This window comes from Myotis daubentonii, chromosome 9 (genome assembly GCF_963259705.1).
Source record: "Myotis daubentonii chromosome 9, mMyoDau2.1, whole genome shotgun sequence".
NCBI classification, from domain to species: Eukaryota; Metazoa; Chordata; class Mammalia; order Chiroptera; family Vespertilionidae; genus Myotis; species Myotis daubentonii.
The window spans coordinates 39437193-39455244 of NC_081848.1; the positions used below are offsets into that span (position 1 = coordinate 39437193).

Sequence of the window (18052 nt, forward strand, 5' to 3'; positions counted from 1 at the left end):
ATTACCTTTTCCTCACATAATTACCATAGATGCTTATTTAAAATCAGGTCAGTAAGGATACATAGGTCTATTTCAGAATGGGTCTATTTTTGGATGTTCCATTGATTTATATTTCATTCTTACCAGTAATACCACAATGTCTTAGTGTGGCACAGAGCAAAACAAGTAGTATAAGTCCTCTAACTTTACTGTTCTTTTCAAAAATGTTTTGGCTATTCTAGATCCTTTGCCTTCCTATGTAAATATCAGAATCAGTTTCTCATTTTTTACTCTAGAATTTTTAAAAGGCTTTAATATACTTGTACATTATAAACAAAAGGTGATCATCATATATAGCTTTCCTCAAATTTCTTTAATTTTGAAACTCTTGTCTTCACATGGTGCCTATTAACAACTTGCTTAAAGAACTAGTATTCCTTGTAATTATACCATAATGAATGTTGGGTTATATAGTTTTCAATGAATAACCCTGTTGGAATTGGGTTTTATGTATTATTTCAATTTAGGCTATAGATTTATTGCCTGAATATACTCTAATCATAGTGAGATGATACAAACTACTTACCATGTAACAATATAAATTGATCGAAGTACTAATGTGAAGACCAACATTCCATACATGACCTAAATAAGAAAGGAAAACATGTTACTAAAATCATTATTCTTTGGCAAAGAAAGTATATTTTGCCTACAAAAGTAGTCCTCCCAATTAAATGTAAACATTTATTATCTTTCATTACATTTTAAAGAACAGAATTTTTAAGAATATGTAATTATATATTTAAGAGTCATGCTAAGCTTTGAGGAAAACTTACGAGCCTGTTTGTGAATAACCAGCATCACAAGTTCTGTGTCCATTTTAATTCTTATGTTATATGAAATTTTAAATATCTGCCGAAACCTGAACAGATACTATAATTTTGCCTCATACTCCCTAGATCCTTCCCTTCTCTTTAGCTTCACTTTCAGCAACTGATTCTATTTCCCAGGTTGCAGGCTGAATCTCCAGTAGGAGGCGCACAGGAGGCAGTCGATTGACATTTCTCTCACATCAGTTTTTCTCTCTCTCCCCCTTGCATTCTCTCTCTCTAAAATCAATAAGAACATATTTAAAAAATTGGTCAGATTACATAAACTTTCTAACTCTGCTATCTCGCCTACAAAATGAAGATGATAATGTCTATACAGTTTGTTGATATTTTTATGATAATAGGTAAGTCAGTCCATATAAACTTTATAAAAGATACACAATTCTTAGTACATAAGAGATATTAAAAAATGTCAGCTTCTTTTGCTTCTTTTCTAAGTGAGTTACACAGTAGTTTCTTCACATCTCTAATCTGTAATTAAGTGGTATAAGTGGAATATAATAAAATTTAAATAAATCTGCCTAAGTTCCTGTCTAGAACCAATCCATGGGAGACATCCACTTTGGCAAGAAGAGTTTAGGTAATAGTACTCTCTGAGACATTAGATGAGATCTCACTGTGATAATCAAGTACTGATTTGTTAATTAGCTGCTTAAAGAGGGTTAACTAACTTCTTAAATGTTCTCTTAATCTATTCTCATAGACATTTTTTACTTATTTCCTTATTTAAGATATATTGGTGAATATACTGAATGTGGTGGCTATGTGATTTACACTTTGCAAGGCTATCAAATTAAATAAAAGCATTTGACTCTCTTTTGGAGATGTTTGGATCACCTTATTTTTAATACAGTAAAGTAGAACTGGTATCAGGATTTTCTCTCTGGGAAGCTAATCTGACTAGCAAGACAATCATTCTGGTTATGGCAGATCCTTTTAAAATGTTTATTAGCTCCTTCTCTCTAATAGTATGTCACTATTTATCTCTCTAGGCCAGGGGTGGGCAAACTTTTTGACTTGAGGGCCACAATGGGTTCTTAAACTGGACCGGAGGGCCAGAACAAAAGCATGGATGGAGTGTTTGTGTGAACTAATATAAATTCAAAGTAAACATCATTACATAAAAGGGTACGGTCTTTTTTTTTTTAGTTTTATTCATTTCAAACAGGCCGGATCTGGCCCGCGGGCCGTAGTTTGCCCACGGCTGCTCTAGGCCCAACTCAAATATCTCCTTTCAGAAGCTTTCTGTGATTATTACAGGCAAAATTTTATGCATGTCATCTTATATCTCAACTAGAAGCCCGTTGCACGAAGATTCGCACAATAGGCCTTCCTTCCCCTGGCTGCTGGCACCAGTTTTCCTCTGGCACCCAGGACCCAGGTCTTTGGTCCGGCTGCAGTAAAGCTTGGCTTCTCTGCTGCGGCCGCAGCAAAGTTTGGCTTCTCTGCTGCGGCGGCAGCGAGGCGTGGCTTCTCCACTGCGGCTGCAGCAGAGAAGCCAAGCCTCTTCAGTCTTCAGTCCGGCTGGAGGCTTCAGTCTTTGCTCCATGCCTGTGTATGCAAATTAACCGCCATATTTGTTGGGTTAATTTGCATAGTCACTGATTGGCTGGTGGGCGTAGTGGAGTGACACCAATTTGCATGTTTCTCTTTTATTAGTGTAGATATGTACTTTTAGTATCACACTGTATTGTTTATTGCCTTATGCTTTAACATATTAATTATTTTATATTATCCTTGTGAAGTAATACTTTTCTGAACATTTTACAGATAAAAAAAATTGAAGAATAGGCACGTCAGAAATTTGCCCGTGGATAATAAAGCGGCAAGAAATCAAAGTGGTAAGAAATCAAGATTCCAAACTCTCAAGCCAAAGCTCCTTTAGATTGGACAACGTTGCTTTTCCCTCCTTTTCCATTATTTTTAAGATCTTGAAAGTTATTGTAAATCTTGTCACAAACTCCAAAACAATTTTCTACTTAAAAATTCCAAAACAACTCAGCCAGCATGACTCAGTGGTTGAGGGTCAACCTATGAACCAGGAGGTCTCAGTTTGATTCCCAGTCAGGGCACATTCACTGGGATGCGGGCTGGATCCCTAGTAAGGGGTGGTGTGTGAAGGAGATAGCCGATCAGTGATTCTCTCTTGTCATTGATGTTTCCATCTCTCTCTTCCTCTTCCTTCCCCTATCCTACCTAATAAAAGAGTAATATGTAAATTAACCATCACTCTGCGACAAGGATGGTGGCGCCAATAGTGGTTGGGGCGGGACGCTGGCGGCGTCACCCTGGCAACACGAGCCCAGCGTCTGTGCCCTGGCCACGTGGAGGGAGGGCTCGTGGAGGGAGGGGAGGGGCCTCTGGCCAGAGGCCGGGTGAGGGATGCTGGTGTTGTTGCAGGCCGGACTGAGGGACCCCTCCCCCCGCCCTCCCCCCCCCCCCGTGCACGAATTTCGTGCACCGGGCCTCTAGTGAAATCAACAAAAAAATAATGCGGCCTCTGAGTTGGGAGCAGTGAGAGAGAGACACAGAAGCCACATGAATTATTTGTAAATGTTGTTTTAATAAAAGCAGAGCTTTATCTTAAAAAAACAAAAAACAAACACAAAAAACCAAACACATCAACAGTTAAATGAAAGAACAGAAACAATACTCCAAACTCAAATCTTAGGAAAGTTTTCTTTTATGAATGATACCCAGAAAATAAATAGGCATAGATGTTTTTAAGCCATAATTACAGATAGTTTTGACTATAATTACTTAACAGATCAGCACAGGATATTCTAGATTAGATATCTGAGGCAGAGGGCTTTTTAAAAAAAGCTTTACAATAGTGGGTCATTTTCCCTAACCTGTTTTTTAATACTGGAGTAAATAATAATTTAGCTACATGCAGTAGAAGCACTTTTGTTTGTTTGTTAATCCTCACCAAGGATATTTCTTTCCATTGATTTTCAGAGAGAGTGGAAGGAAGGGAGGGTAAGAGAGAATGACACATCAACTGGAAAGGGAATCCTGCAACCCAGGTACATGCCCTTATAAGACATATATGTTACAAATATTTTTTTACAAGTCTATTTTCCTTAAGACCAGCAGCCATATCTTATTTGCCTTGGTATAATAATATTACTTAATGCTTACTGAGTGCTTGCAATGTGCTAAGGGTTTTTTATATGCATTATCTCATTTAATCCTCAGACCACTTTAGGAGATTACTATACCAATTTTAGGCGGCATAATAAACTCCTTAAGAGCAGGGACCTCTTTATTTCATTTATTAATATATCTCTTGTGACTAGTACAGCACTTGGCACTTAAAAAGCTCAAAGAAGTTAAGTAACTTGTCCAAGGTATATAGCTAGTAAGTGGAGAGACTAGATTGGAATCCAAATCTGTCTAACTTTAGATCTTAAAGTCTTTTTTTGAAATGTATTTTTATTGATTTCAGAGAGGGGGGGCGATAGAAATATCAATGATGAGAGAAAGTCATTGATCGGCTGCCTTCTGCACACCTCCTACTAGGGATCGAGCCCACAACCCAGCATGTGCCCTTCATCGGAATCGAACCTGGTACCCTTCAGTCCACAAGCGGATACTCTATCCACTGAGCCAAACCAGTAAGGCTAAATCTTAAAGTCTTAGTTTTTTGCCTCTTTAATTACAACTTCCAGCTCAGAATTTGGTACTGAGAAGGTACACTGTGGAAGTGGACATCTGTTGAATGAATGAATGTATTCTACTTCAGGTTGTTTAGCCACTTCATACTAGCATTCCCCTACTTCTTCAGTTCTCCATCCTGATTTTTATTTTATTTTATTTTATTTTTTCCAGCCTAATTTTTAATCTCTAAGCCTAGGATATAAGCCATAGCTATAAGCTTTCATTCTGTCTCCCTTCCGATCAGCAAACATTACCACTCTACACAGAGAAGAAAATATTTATTACTGGAAAAACATGTGGAAATTACAGCATGAGATATATGAATACTAGAGGCCTGGTGCACAACATTCGTGCACTGGGGGTGGGGGTGGGGGTGGGTGGGTCCCTCAGCCTGGCCTGCGCTCTTTTGCAGTCTGGGTGCCCTCAGAGGATGTCCTACTGACGGCTAGCGGGCCTAAGCTGCAGTTGGACATCCTTAGTCAGCCCGGCTTGTGGCTGAGTGGCTCTTCCTCTGTGGGAGCGCACTGACCACCAGGGGGCATCTCCTGCTTTAAGCGACTGCCCCCTGGTGGTCAGTGCGCATCATAGCAACCGGTTGTTCCACTGTTTGATCGATTTGCATATTACCCTTTTATTATATAGGACTAGTGCCCTGGTGCACAGATTCATGCACATTGAAAGGAAATTAATTAGAAGGTGGCTGATGTGGTGGGACTGGGTGAGATGGGCCGGACACGCTCGTGAGTCAACCTTCCATGATCCCTCCCTGGCCGATCGCACCTGGGGCGGCACCGTGGCTCAAAGTAAGCGGGGTCCCTCTGGGAGGTGGGGTCCCCTCGGCCTGGCCTGTGGGGATCGGGCCGAAACTGACTGACATCCCCTGAGGGGTCCCAGATTGTGAGAGGGTGGTTCTCGGGTTACGCACCCCGGAATCGAGCTCCCTCCTCTTTAGTTCTGGGGTACATCACCCAAGAACTGTAGCTGCCAAGTCACCACAGCTCGGCAGCTCCTGCATTGAGCATCTGCCCCCTGGTGGTCAGTGCATTTCATAGCTACCAGTCGGAGCATCTGTCCCTTGGTTGTCATTGCGCGTCAATGACTACTGGATGGACTGTCGGATGGTGGCTTAGCCTTTTATATATATAGATTTTGTTACTTTTTAAAAAAATATATATTTTATTGATTTTTTACAGAGAGGAAGGGAGAGGGATAGAGAGTTAGAAACATCGATGAGAGAGAAACATCGATCAGCTGCCTCCTGCACACTCCCCACTGGGGATGTGCCCGCAACCAAGGTACATGCCCTTGACCAGAATCGAACCTGGGACTCTTAAGTCCGCAGGCTGACGCTCTATCCACTGAGCCAAACCAGTTAGGGCAGATTTTGTTACTTTTATTACATAAACATAATGTCAAATAGATCTAAAATATAAAATGGAAAATTGGTCATAAACTTACAAAAATTAACCTCAAATTTCCAAATTTTGTTTTTTTGTGGTTGACTTTTCTTTCTTGTAAAGGCAAACAAAAATGTTATAAAAATGGAACTATTTTTAATATAAACTTTCTTCATTTTCTACAGTGTCAATAAATCTTTCTAAACAATGACATCACTTTAAGCTATAATAAACAGGGAAGTGAGTTGAGGGTTTCCTCTCCTGTAACATCTACTATGTCTATTTTCAGCTGGCCTATAGAAAAGCAAGGCAGAATAATGTGGTTTTGGAATTTATTTTAAAAACTGATTTCGGCCCTGGCCTGGCAGCTCAGTTGGTTGGAGTGTTGTCCCAATACTCCAGTTGCAGGTTTGATCCCTGGTCAGGGTACATTTAAAAATCAACCAATGCATAAATAAGTAAAACAACAAATTGATCTCTTCCATCCCTCCCTCCCTCCCTCTCTGTTTACACATAAATAAATGTATATAATCCAATATCTCTGTTTAAATAAATAAATAAAGCTGAAACCGGTTTGGCTCAGTGGATAGAGCGTCGGCCTGCAGACTGAAAGGTCCCGGGTTCGATTCCGATCAAGGGCATGTACCTGGGTTGCGGGCACATCCCCAGTAGGAGATGTGCAGGAGGCAGACGATTGATGTTTCTCTCTCATCGATGTTTCTAACTATCTCTCTCCCTTCCTCTCTGTAAAAAATCAATAAAATATATTTTTAAAATAAATAAATAAATAAATAAAAATAAAAAACAGATTTCAGTTAGATAATTATTGTCTAGCTCCAGTTTAAAATGTTATAGGTATATTAACTTATTATATAAGCACAAAATAATCTAAAACTACAAAGCTTCTGACACTCCTGAAATGTGTGCTTATTGATTTACTTTTATTTGTTAGTTTGTTAAAAGAATGGTGACAGGAGTCAAACAAATCTAGATTACAATCCTGGCTCTGCCTCTTAATAACTATGTAACCCGGGGGCAAATTACTTAATATTTGTGAGCTCATTTTCCTTCTAATGTGGATAATAAGCCCTAATTTGTAGGACTGCTGGGGAGATTAGTCTGTGTATCAATGAGCATAGTGCCAGGCACATGGTGGCACTCAATAAACAATAGCTCTCTTTAGTTAGGGTCTGCTACTTTATTTCATTCTGGTTTCATTATAAATCATTATTTCCTCCAGCAGTTTCCTGTGTTTGCTTCCCTCAATTTAAATAACGTTCTACCTTAAAAAACTTATAATATATATTAGGAGGAAAATATTCAAGGACTTTTCACTCTACCTTTTCTAGAAAATAATGTCATAAAAAGATTTTATATATGTATGTGCAGAAGGCTTCCTCTTTTTTTCTCCTTATATGAGCAATGTTGCACCTGCATTACTGACTACCAACAGGCAGGTGGACCTGGGCATTGACTGTTCCAGGTAGATTCCTGTTACCTACAGCTGGCTCCTGTAGGCACTTGAGTTTGCAACCTCTGTATTTGCATATTATTTATCAGAAAAGGAAAGCATAAAGCAGGCAAGTATTGTTAACCAATCAAATGTGTAATAATTTTTAAGAATTACCTGATGGAATACAGGCTCCTTTACCTTAAGGTAAACCTGCAAAATATTGAAACACATGTGAATGAAATGCATGATGAAGGGGAAAAGAAAACTTATTATAACAATTCTGAAAACTCCAAACCTCTCCTGCTTCCCTAGTCCTGCTACTCAGATCTGACTCCAGCCACATAAAACCAATCAGATTAAGTGGCAATGCCATAGGAGGGCTCATCCCTACAGGTGGGTCTTTCCCAGTGCTAGCTTTACCATGGTCAACTACATGTTTCAAAATTGTTGTGGATGTCTCTGGTCTCTTGGCCTCTGCATCAGCATCAAGGAGGGGCAAAGATGCATGGATACGTATGACAGCTGAAGAGGCTATGCCTACAACCCTGTAGCAGACATGTTCTACAGTATAAAGAGGTAGAGACACAAATTGAATTTCAGACTCTGCCACTTACTTGCTGCAGGCTTTGAGTAAGTGGCATCACAACCAAAAGACTAATTTTTCCTTATCTTGATAATGGGAATAATATTGGGGACAAATAAGAAGCTAAAATACATGAAAGGGCCCTGGCTGGTGTGGCATCATCCCATGCACCAAAGGGTTGCTGGTTCAATCCCTCATAGGGGGCATGCAAGGGCAGCCTATCAATATCCTGCTCTCACATTGAAGTTTCTCTCTCCCTCTCTAAGAACCAATAAAATATCTTTTAAAAAGGGCATAAAAGTGTCTAGCATAGTAGGTGCTCAAAAAGTGAAAACATTAAAAAAAATCTCTGCCCCAGCCAGTTTGACTCAGTGGATAGAGCATCAGCCCATGGACTGAAGGGTCTTGGGTTTGATTCTGAACAAGGGCATATACTTTGGTTGCAGGCTTGATCCCCAATCCTGGTAAGGATGCATGCAGGAGGCAACCAATCCATGTGTCTCTCTCACTTCGATGTTTCTCTCTGACCCCCTCCCACGCCACCTTTCTTCTACTTTGTAAAAATTAGTGGAAAAATATCCTTGGGTGAGGATAAATAAAACAAATTTCTTGTGTTTCTGCTTCCCAAAACTTCTAAGTCACTTGCCCAGATGTCTTCCCAGTTACACAAACTCTAGTTTTAGGCTCCATTATCATATGGGTGGTTAAATTCAATGCCTATTCAAGATTTAGCTTGCACTTGCAGCATTATAGGAATACACCTTTAAAATGACATGGTAGAGAGAATCAAAATTTAAATAGTAACCTTGAAATGACTCCCATCACTTACAAGACAAAGTCCAAATTTCAAAGCCTTCCTTGATCTCACCCCTGACTTTCTGATTGGCTTCAGTGCTTTCCTCTTGTTTCTTTTTTATTCTAGGCTCCAGAAAGGATAGTGCTTCCCCAAATATGCTGGTTTCTTGCTTCTGTATCTTTAAACATGGCTGCTCTTCACTTTGTTCAAAAATCCTCCCCTGCTGGCAAACACTCATCAGTTCAAACTATACCTCTTTCTTGAAGCCTTTTCTGATCCTTTCTCTGTTCAGCAACCACTCACCTTCCACTGTACCCTCACAGTCCATGTACACATGGTTCTATGCCTATGAACAGTGTAACAGTTTATTAGAAATGCTTCACCACACTCTTGCCCAAAAGCCTGGTGAACTCCTACTCATTAGTTAAAACTCAGCTTAAATGCCTTTTCTATGGAGCTTTACTTGACCCACTCTAGAAATCTTCATTGATACTCCTTCATCTCATCCTTGTATGACTAGTTTTTACCTCTGTTATTGTAATTATTATCTTTTGAAGCAATTCTTCATTTACACATTTGACTTCTGTATTAGAATGTACTCCTCAAGCAAAGCAACTGCTAGCAGTCATCTTTATATTTTCTACTGCCTGATATGATAGGTTTGCAATAAAAGTTTGTTGAAATGAGTATCTAAATTCAATTCACTTGAGGAAAAAAGACACTTAGGTAGGCTCAGAAGTGACCAGCTATCTCAACTTATTAGGAAAAGGTTAAAAAATTGTCATATTAGACTCAACAGAGCAGAGCAAATCTCTCTCTCTCTCTCTCTCTCTTTTTTTTTTAACAAAAAGGAGACAATATATCCATCCATAAAAAGTTCACTTTCCCCCATTTCTACTAAATATTAAGCTTTTGATTTTTCCCCATTTTTTAAAACCAGAGTTTTAAAAAGTTGTTTCAACTTTTTGTTGAGAAATAACACCTAAATGGGAAACAAAGAAGCAGTAACTGTGAGTTTTCTCTAGAAACATTTCAATTTGAACAGCATGAACCAAACACTGGAAGCAAAATGTGCCAATCTCCATAAAAGGCTAGTTCACATGCTTAATCTGTTAGAAACAAAATATGACTTACGGTGGTTACTATTAAACTGAATAGAACTAAGGTAAAAAGCAGATGGTAGTTTACTGAGTTCTTGATCTTGAAACATTCAAACCTTAAAAATAGAGAGAAAAAGAAAAATTGCTTTAGAGTATATAACTAGAAAAAGAAATAGAATGCTGTTGGACCACTTACACACATTCTTTGGGTCTAGTGATGCCCATCATTTCTTCCCATCCATACTCTCATCTCAGAGAACTTGGACTGTTTACAGTCTCCAAGAGGTTGGGGGAACAGGAGTAGGCACCTTATTTAAACTGGACCAATGAGAGGCTCACCCCTGAAAATTTGGTGTTTGGAAGCTAGAGACCGAATCAGTCAAGTGTGGAGAGTCAAAGTATAAAGCCATAGGGATTCCAAGTCTGATGTTGACAACAGGGCAACCAAACTGAATGAACAAGCAGATGAATGAGCAGAGAATTGGTCTGCAGGGAGGGGAAAATAAAGCAGACATAAAGACTTGAAGCCATGTTGAGAGGAAGGAATGGAGAAAAGAGGGAGGGAGAGAGAAGCTGTCCTTCCAGTTTAATGAGGCTCTACCTCCTGATTTTGGGTCCAACATAATTTCCTCATGTCCTTACAATAAATAAATCTCTCTTAACTCAAACTAGCTTGAGTATATCTTTCAACTAATGATCCAGGAATAACATAGTATTATAGAAAATATCACTATATTATAATCTTTTTACTTATCTGTCTCCCAACCAGACTGTGAATTCCTTGTGTGCTGGGATAAAACCTTTTTTCCATATATCTAGTCACTAGGCTAGTATCTGACAGAGGAAATATTCAGTAAGTAAGGAAATATAAGCAAATACACGGCCATCAGTTAAGTATCCAACCTTTGAACCCATGTTTTAATACAAACAGCAAGAGACTTCTCTCAGTTCACTAATCAATTGGCTGTGGGAATTGGACTCACCTCCTATTTCCTTCTCTGCAAAGAAAGGTGGTGGCCCAGATGACTTATAAGATCTCTTTTGTCTTTAAATTCTGGAACTTAATGACTTAGTAAAAAGAGCTCATCTGAAAGTATTTTTCTAGATCAGGGCAATTTCTCAGCCTAAGCCTGTTGTGTTTTTTTTGTTTGTTTGTTTTTTGGTTTTTCTTTTGTAAATAAAATTTTACTGGAACATAGTCACATCCATTTGTTTACATATCTTCCATGCTGCAACAGCAAAGTTGAAGGGGTGCAACAGACTACAGGCACACAAAGCCAAAAATAGTTACTGTCTGGCCCTTTACAGAAAAAAAATTTCAGAACTTTTAAAATAATATGTTTTTAAACTGTTCTGAATTTTGCATACCTTTAGAAGATATTCTTGAGCTAGTAATGATGACCATATTGAGAAGAATCAGCCAACGATCACATAAAGGGCTCAGGGGCTCAGAGACATGTTAAGTATTAGTGCTGGGGAACAGAACATATATTTAGAAGGTAAGGTTGAAACAGGCTATAAAGCCAGGATGAGTGGAATAGGAAACTGAGATAGTTAAACAGCAATTTACAGCCATTTAGAAAATCTAGATGCCAAGCAGTCTGTAGCCACCTAGTAAATCCCATATTCCCTAAATCAAGTACATTTAAGAGCAAATGGTTTGAACTTCTCCTTCCCAACCAGAGGGTAAATAGCTTAAATCAGCTGTTGCCAACCTTTCGGACCTCACGGGCCACCAGTGGTTGGCGACTGCTGGCTTAAATCATCCTACTCAGGGAGACAGCAGAATTCCAATTAGTGCCATTTGCTAACCACACCCAAGAACAGATGAAATTAAGAGAATAAATCTCATTTTGGTACATCAGCATAAAGCTGATGAATATCCTACTGAGATCCCCCCATTCACCCAGCCTTTAAAATCCCTCAAAACCAAGGTCTCAGCACATGCTCTTCCTCCCAGAAACATGCCCATGCCTCCCCCATCCCATTCTTTCCCCACAAGCATGCATCTCCTAAGTTGTAAGGGAACCCACAAGGCTTGCAACCAGGGCAACACTGGGCAGTGGCAGTTCATCCTGGGCAAATGCCTTGAACATGACACCCAGGCCCCCTTTTTCTGACTTCTTAGTGAGCCAAAGCAGACCAGCCTCGGCTCATTTCACCAGCCCTTTCTTATCTCACTGTCCCGTTTTAGTAAATGTCCTCTAAAATTCACCTGGACTCGTGTTGAACCCACACACTACTGGTGAGCCCTAGGCAGACCTGCTCAGGGACAGGCCCCCTTTCCAGTAACAAGGTTACTAAACTTGTAGTTCAATTTCCAACTCTGACACTTACTAACTACATGACCTTAGGTAAGTCACCTAAGCATAAATTCTGCTTTATATCTGTGGACTAACAGGGGGCTGTATGGAAAGTACCTTCCCAGATGATTTGATCATAAACTCCTAAGTGGTCAGGTCATGGTGGGCAGTAACACCCCAGGCATATAACTTTTTAGTAAAGGTTTTTTCTTTGTCTTAAGCCCTGTCCATTTTTCCTGTGCATCTAGGTTAACAAACCTTTGAAATAAGCCTAACCATTTTTAAGAAAGCACATCATCTTAACTACCCAATTCCTGCCTTGCTTTCTCCCACTTTCCTGTAATCTTCTTTAGTTCCCTCCTTAATTCCAAATGCATAAAAGAAACTGCAAAACTGTCATTCTCTATAGCATTTGAGATCTTGCTTCCCAGCAACTGTCCTCAGTTTTGGCTCAAACTCTTATTAAAACTTTGTACAGACTTGGATATTTCTTACGTCAACACATCCTTAGACAAGTTACTAAACATCTCTGTGCTTCACTTCATCATCTATAACATAGGGACAATACGCATTAATCTTGCATAACTGTGATAATTAGAGATAACTGATGATCTGGTATCTCTAGAACAATTACAAATACAAAATAGATAAAAATTATTTTTATGGCTTAATATATAAAATCTTTACCTAAACATGTATACATTTATAACTCAAGGAAAGGCAAATTATGTAAGTTATGTCAAATTTAAGTAATAGTCTACCTAAATTGGCTATAGGGTATTGATATCACAAAAATTAATAAACAACATTATTTTAACTTCCCAGAGATCATGCTCTACGTCAAGATCACAAATATTATAATCTTTTACACTATTATAATCTCTCAGTAATATTAACTGAGTTAGTTATATAACTCAATTCACTATAAGGCCAATGTGAATTTTAAAATATATCAAATAACTAAATTTTAAACTTAAATACTTACATGCAGTACACAAATATACAACTGCTGTAAATCATTGGGAGTTCATCCAATAGCTATAAGAAACAAAGACAGATAATAGGATGTCAATACTGTAGAGTTGCAATTATTATGCAAATAAAGTAAAATTTCACAATTAAAATGGCCACCTCATTATCTAATATCTTTTATTAATTCTTTTGTATATTTATCATTATCTAATCTACCCTGAGTGTGTTTAATTTATTGTTTTTGAATAATCAAGCCTATTCATCCATCTATCTGTCCTAATGTACATAGCTAAGTAGAATGCAGGATGCACTGGGCAGCTCAGATCATTTGGTAATCACAAACTATAGTATCACATTTCCAAGAAAGTATGATGCTCACCATCTAGAGGTCTATGGGTCCTATCAGTATTCTTTTGCATTTCTGCCCTTTTCAATAGCACTTAAGATGGATAAAATGTTCACTAATATACATAAGAAGAGGTATTAATGGTCGGGAAAGTCATTTAGTTAATCTAAGTAACCTATGCCTCTGAAGGATAATGTTATTAGCAATAATAATAATAATGATTATAGCTATTATGTATTATATTACAAGTGAGACACTAAGCAAAGTGTTAGATAGGTTATTGCTAATACTTAAACCTGTCCTAAAACCAATCCTGTATGGAGAATGTTCTGAAGAAAGAAAGCGTAGACATGGGAGGTCTAGCCAAGAGGTTACAGCGGTCCAGGCTAAGGAAAATTGCTACTTGGATTAAGGTAGCAGAATTGGGAATAGATGTAAGTGAACAGGCTTGAGATCTAGTGATATTGTAGCCAAAGTAATGTCTTAGTACATACATTACTCACATGTTTGTGATGATGTTGATGTAAACAAACCTATTGCACTGCCAGATGTATAAAAGTATAGCACATACAATTTCAGTAGACAATACCATCTAGGTTTGTAGACTAGTAAGTACACTCTATGATGCTTGCACACCAATGAAATTGTCTAATGACACATTTCTGACCATATTCCTATGTTAATCAGCACATGATTGTATTCCCAGTTCCTTCCCCTCAGGTTTTTAGTTCTTTCACCATTCTGGTGCCTTTCATTGGAACACATGCTAGGTTAGTACTCAGAATTGAATGCAATATTCTTGTCACAATATGATCAACACATAGTAGGGGAGCCTATCCTTCCCCTCACTCAGATGCTTAGTCTTGCCTGATATTTTATCTCAGCACATTCATCTAGTTGTTTCTCCATATATATACATATACATATATATACATATACATATATATACATATACATATATGATAAATAAATAGGTAAAATGGGCTTCAGCAAAACTGAAAACTTTTTTGCTTCAAAGAATGCTATTAAGAAAATGAAAAAAAACACCCAACAGAATGGAAGAAAATGTTCGCAAACCATATATTTGATAAGGGTCTAGTATCCAGAACAGATAAAGAACTCTTACAATTCAATGAAAATAAGCAAATAACCCTATTTAGAAATGAGTTAAGGATCTGAATAGATATTTCTCTTAAGAAGATATATGGATAATCAATAAACACATGAAAAGATGCTCAACATCATTAGTCATTAGGGAAATGCAAACCAAAACCACAGTGAGATACCACTTCATACCCGTGAATGGATATAATCAAAAGGGCAAGCAATAGCAAGGATATGAAGAAATGGCTGGTGGGAATGTAAAATGGTGCGGCCACTTTGAAAAACAATCTGGCAGCTCCTCAAAAGGTTAAGCATAGGGTTACCAGTGACCCAGCAATTCTACTGCTAAGTATATACGCAGGAGAATTAAAAACATATGCCCACAAAAACCTGTACATGAATGTTCATAGCAACATTATGCATGAAAGACCAAAAATGGAAATAACACAAATACCCATTAATTGATAAACAGATAAGCAAAATGTGGTATATCCAGACAATGGAATATTATTTGGCCTATCTAAAAGAAGACAGACACAAAAGGTTACCTATTGTATAATTCATTGCAATGAAATATGCAGAATAGGCAAATCCATGGTTGTCAGGGGCTAGGTGGCGGGAGTAGTATGGAGTGACTGCTAATGGGTTTCTCTTTGGGGTGATGAAATTGTCCTCAAATTAGATAGTTTGAATGTCTTTAATTTTTATAGATCCTTTCCAAGCTATATCATCTTACCATAAATAATTTATACTTTATTAAAAATAGTTTTAATATTATATCATGTTTTCTGAGCTAGAAAGTGTTAAGAAATGTTTTCTATGCTTGATTAGGTCAGACCAGTGTCTCATAATCTGTATATTCTCCAACTCAAGCATGGCATGTATAGCACACATGACATTTTCTTATAAATGTGTTATACATTTAATGCAGTTATAATTTATAGACTGTTGTATATACAGATCCTTCTAGAATTAACACTCTCCAATACAGTAGCCACTAGCTTTATTTTATGTGGCTACTGAGCACTTAAAAGAAACCTAATCTAAGTGAAGATCTACTGCAAGCATGAAATATATATCTGATTTCAAGATGTGAAGCATTTTAATATTAATTACAGGTTGAAGTAATACTTTGAAGATATTGGGTAAAATAAAATATATTAAAATTAATTTCACTTATTTTTATTTTTTTAAATATATTTTATTGATTTTTTACAGAGAGGAAGGGAGAGGGATAGAGAGCCAGAAACATCGATGAGAGAGAAACACCGATCAGCCGCCTCCTGCACAGCCCCCACTAGGGATGCACCTGCAACCAAGGCACATGCCCCTGACCGGAATTGAACCTGGGACCCTCCAGTCCGCAGGCCGACTCTCTATCCACTGAGCCAAACCGATTAAGGCTAATTTCACTTATTTTTAAATGTGGTTTTTATTAATGTGCCCCCTCAAAAATTTTAAATTACATATGTAGCTCACATTATATTTCTACTGGACAGTGCTGTTCTAGAGTATCTGGGTTAGTGATGGAGAAAAAAGAGGTCAAAAGATTGAGGGATAGGTATATGGCCTCCTTAGAGCAAAGGCAGTAAATAAAAATCCTTGCATAGCTCTAAAACCTTGCTAGTGAGAGGAACCAGATCATTCAAATGAACTCTGTAAGAGAGAGACATGTGGGAATGCAGGCATCTAAGAACAAAACTATATTATTTTGACGAACTGATTATGTCTTTTTTAGATGTCTCCCTGGGACTCTACTCTAAAATTGTACATACCTACACAGAGGTGGTTAAAAAGTTATAATCTAGCCTGGCTGTCATGGGTCAGTGGTTGAGCATCGACCTTAGAACCAAAAAGTTATAATCTTCACTTGTCATGGACAACTAATTTGCTTGCCTCTTTACCTCACTTAGTGCATTTGGATACTTTGGCCTTAAGTAAAAACTCCAGAGATTACTAATCTCAATTCCCACCCCTTCCCAAGTCTCTTGTTTCAACTATCTTCTAGTAACATGCTCTTTTCTCAAATTTGAAGTGTTTCTGGATTAGCAGAAACAAGCATTTAGTCAATTTTGTCATTACTGACCTGCATTTCATATTTCAGAGTCATGTGGAAGCACCAGGATCCCATTCCTACCACTGAAATTAAAACAAACAAACAAAACAATTAGCATTACATTCTTTGGAAGTGGCCAGAGTGACTTAAGAAGGCAATAAGATATTTCAAAGCACTGAGTGTATGTTTTAACAAATATATTTTTATTGATTTCAGAGAGGAAGGGAGAGGGAGAGAGAGATAGAAACATCAGTGATGAGAGAGAATCATTGATCAACTGCCTCCCGCACACCCGCTACTGGAGATCAAACCCACAACCTAGGCATGGCCCTGACCAGGAATCAGAATAGAATCGTGACCTCCTGGTTCATAGGTCAATGCACAACCACTTAGCCACACCAGCTAGGCTCAAGGCACTGAGTTTTAAGAAGAGCAAAGTTTATGAAATCTTGTGACAGGACATAGCAGACTCTGCATAAGCTCTATAATTAATAAAATGTTGGTATAGAAAAAAATATATAATAAATTCCCTCCAGTACATGATTTACAAATATAATCAACATTCTCTGTTCTATCTGTAAAATATATTACCTGATGCTCAGGGTAAGCTTTAATGGCATAGCTGTTTAGTTACTCTTTAGTACTTCCTTGCACATCTGATCCAAATAGCTGAAATGTATGCTTACTAAGAGCCAGTAAGTTATGTTTATTCCCAAACTTGTTAATGCCACTGTATTTAGTTATCAAAACTATGACTGCCAAAAGAGAGCTGCTGTTTCTACAAAAACTATTTTAAATGCTTAAAATAAAATTGAGTTGCTAATAAAAATTGCTGTTGAATTAGGTATGGGTAAGGTACCTGTTACACATTAGGAAAAATAATAAAAATCTAAAGATTCTGTATTCATTTCTCAAAGTTCTTTCCAAGTGCCTCTATTTTAAATAAACTGCTTTAATTTTAGAGTTTTAGAATTTGTAGTTTTTAATCCAAGAAAGACTAAGTAGAACTATAATTAGAATCCCATATTCAAAGGTGATGCCCTATATAAAATAATTGTCAAAGATTATACAACTATGCTTTAATTAAACATTTAGGATATACACATATATATACTTTTTAAATAATTATATGATTTGACTTTTTAAAAATCAACCAAACAAATATCAGCTCCTATCACATCTGATAATTGGGCTTTAGTGTGATTCATTACATTCAGTTCAACAAGCATTTACTGAGCACCTCCTATTTGCCAAAGTCAGTTACAGATGTTGAGGTAGAAAGATAAAATCCAGACCTTGGCCTTAATAAGGCATATATCTAATGGAGGGCACAAGTTGATAAATAGAAGATGCCAGTACACGGAGCTATGATAAGGAGATAGCATAGAGTACCATGGGAACACAGAAGAGGGG

The 18052-nt window shown here is 37.7% G+C and overlaps 1 protein-coding gene across 3 annotated transcripts in view; it reads right to left on the bottom strand.

Moving 5' to 3' along the window:
• Positions 1-18052, bottom strand: part of ACER3 (alkaline ceramidase 3) — a 94429-nt gene that overhangs the window by 16394 nt on the left and 59983 nt on the right. For 2 of the 3 annotated variants that reach the window (XM_059708381.1, XM_059708379.1), the window contains 5 exons: positions 16670-16722; positions 13147-13199; positions 9893-9974; positions 7554-7589; positions 566-624 (listed from right to left, as the gene is read on the bottom strand). In XM_059708381.1, the coding sequence (XP_059564364.1) occupies positions 566-624; positions 7554-7589; positions 9893-9974; positions 13147-13199; positions 16670-16722 (283 nt within the window). The remainder of the gene's footprint in view (positions 1-565; positions 625-7553; positions 7590-9892; positions 9975-13146; positions 13200-16669; positions 16723-18052) is intronic. The other variant, XM_059708380.1, reaches the window with a different exon arrangement.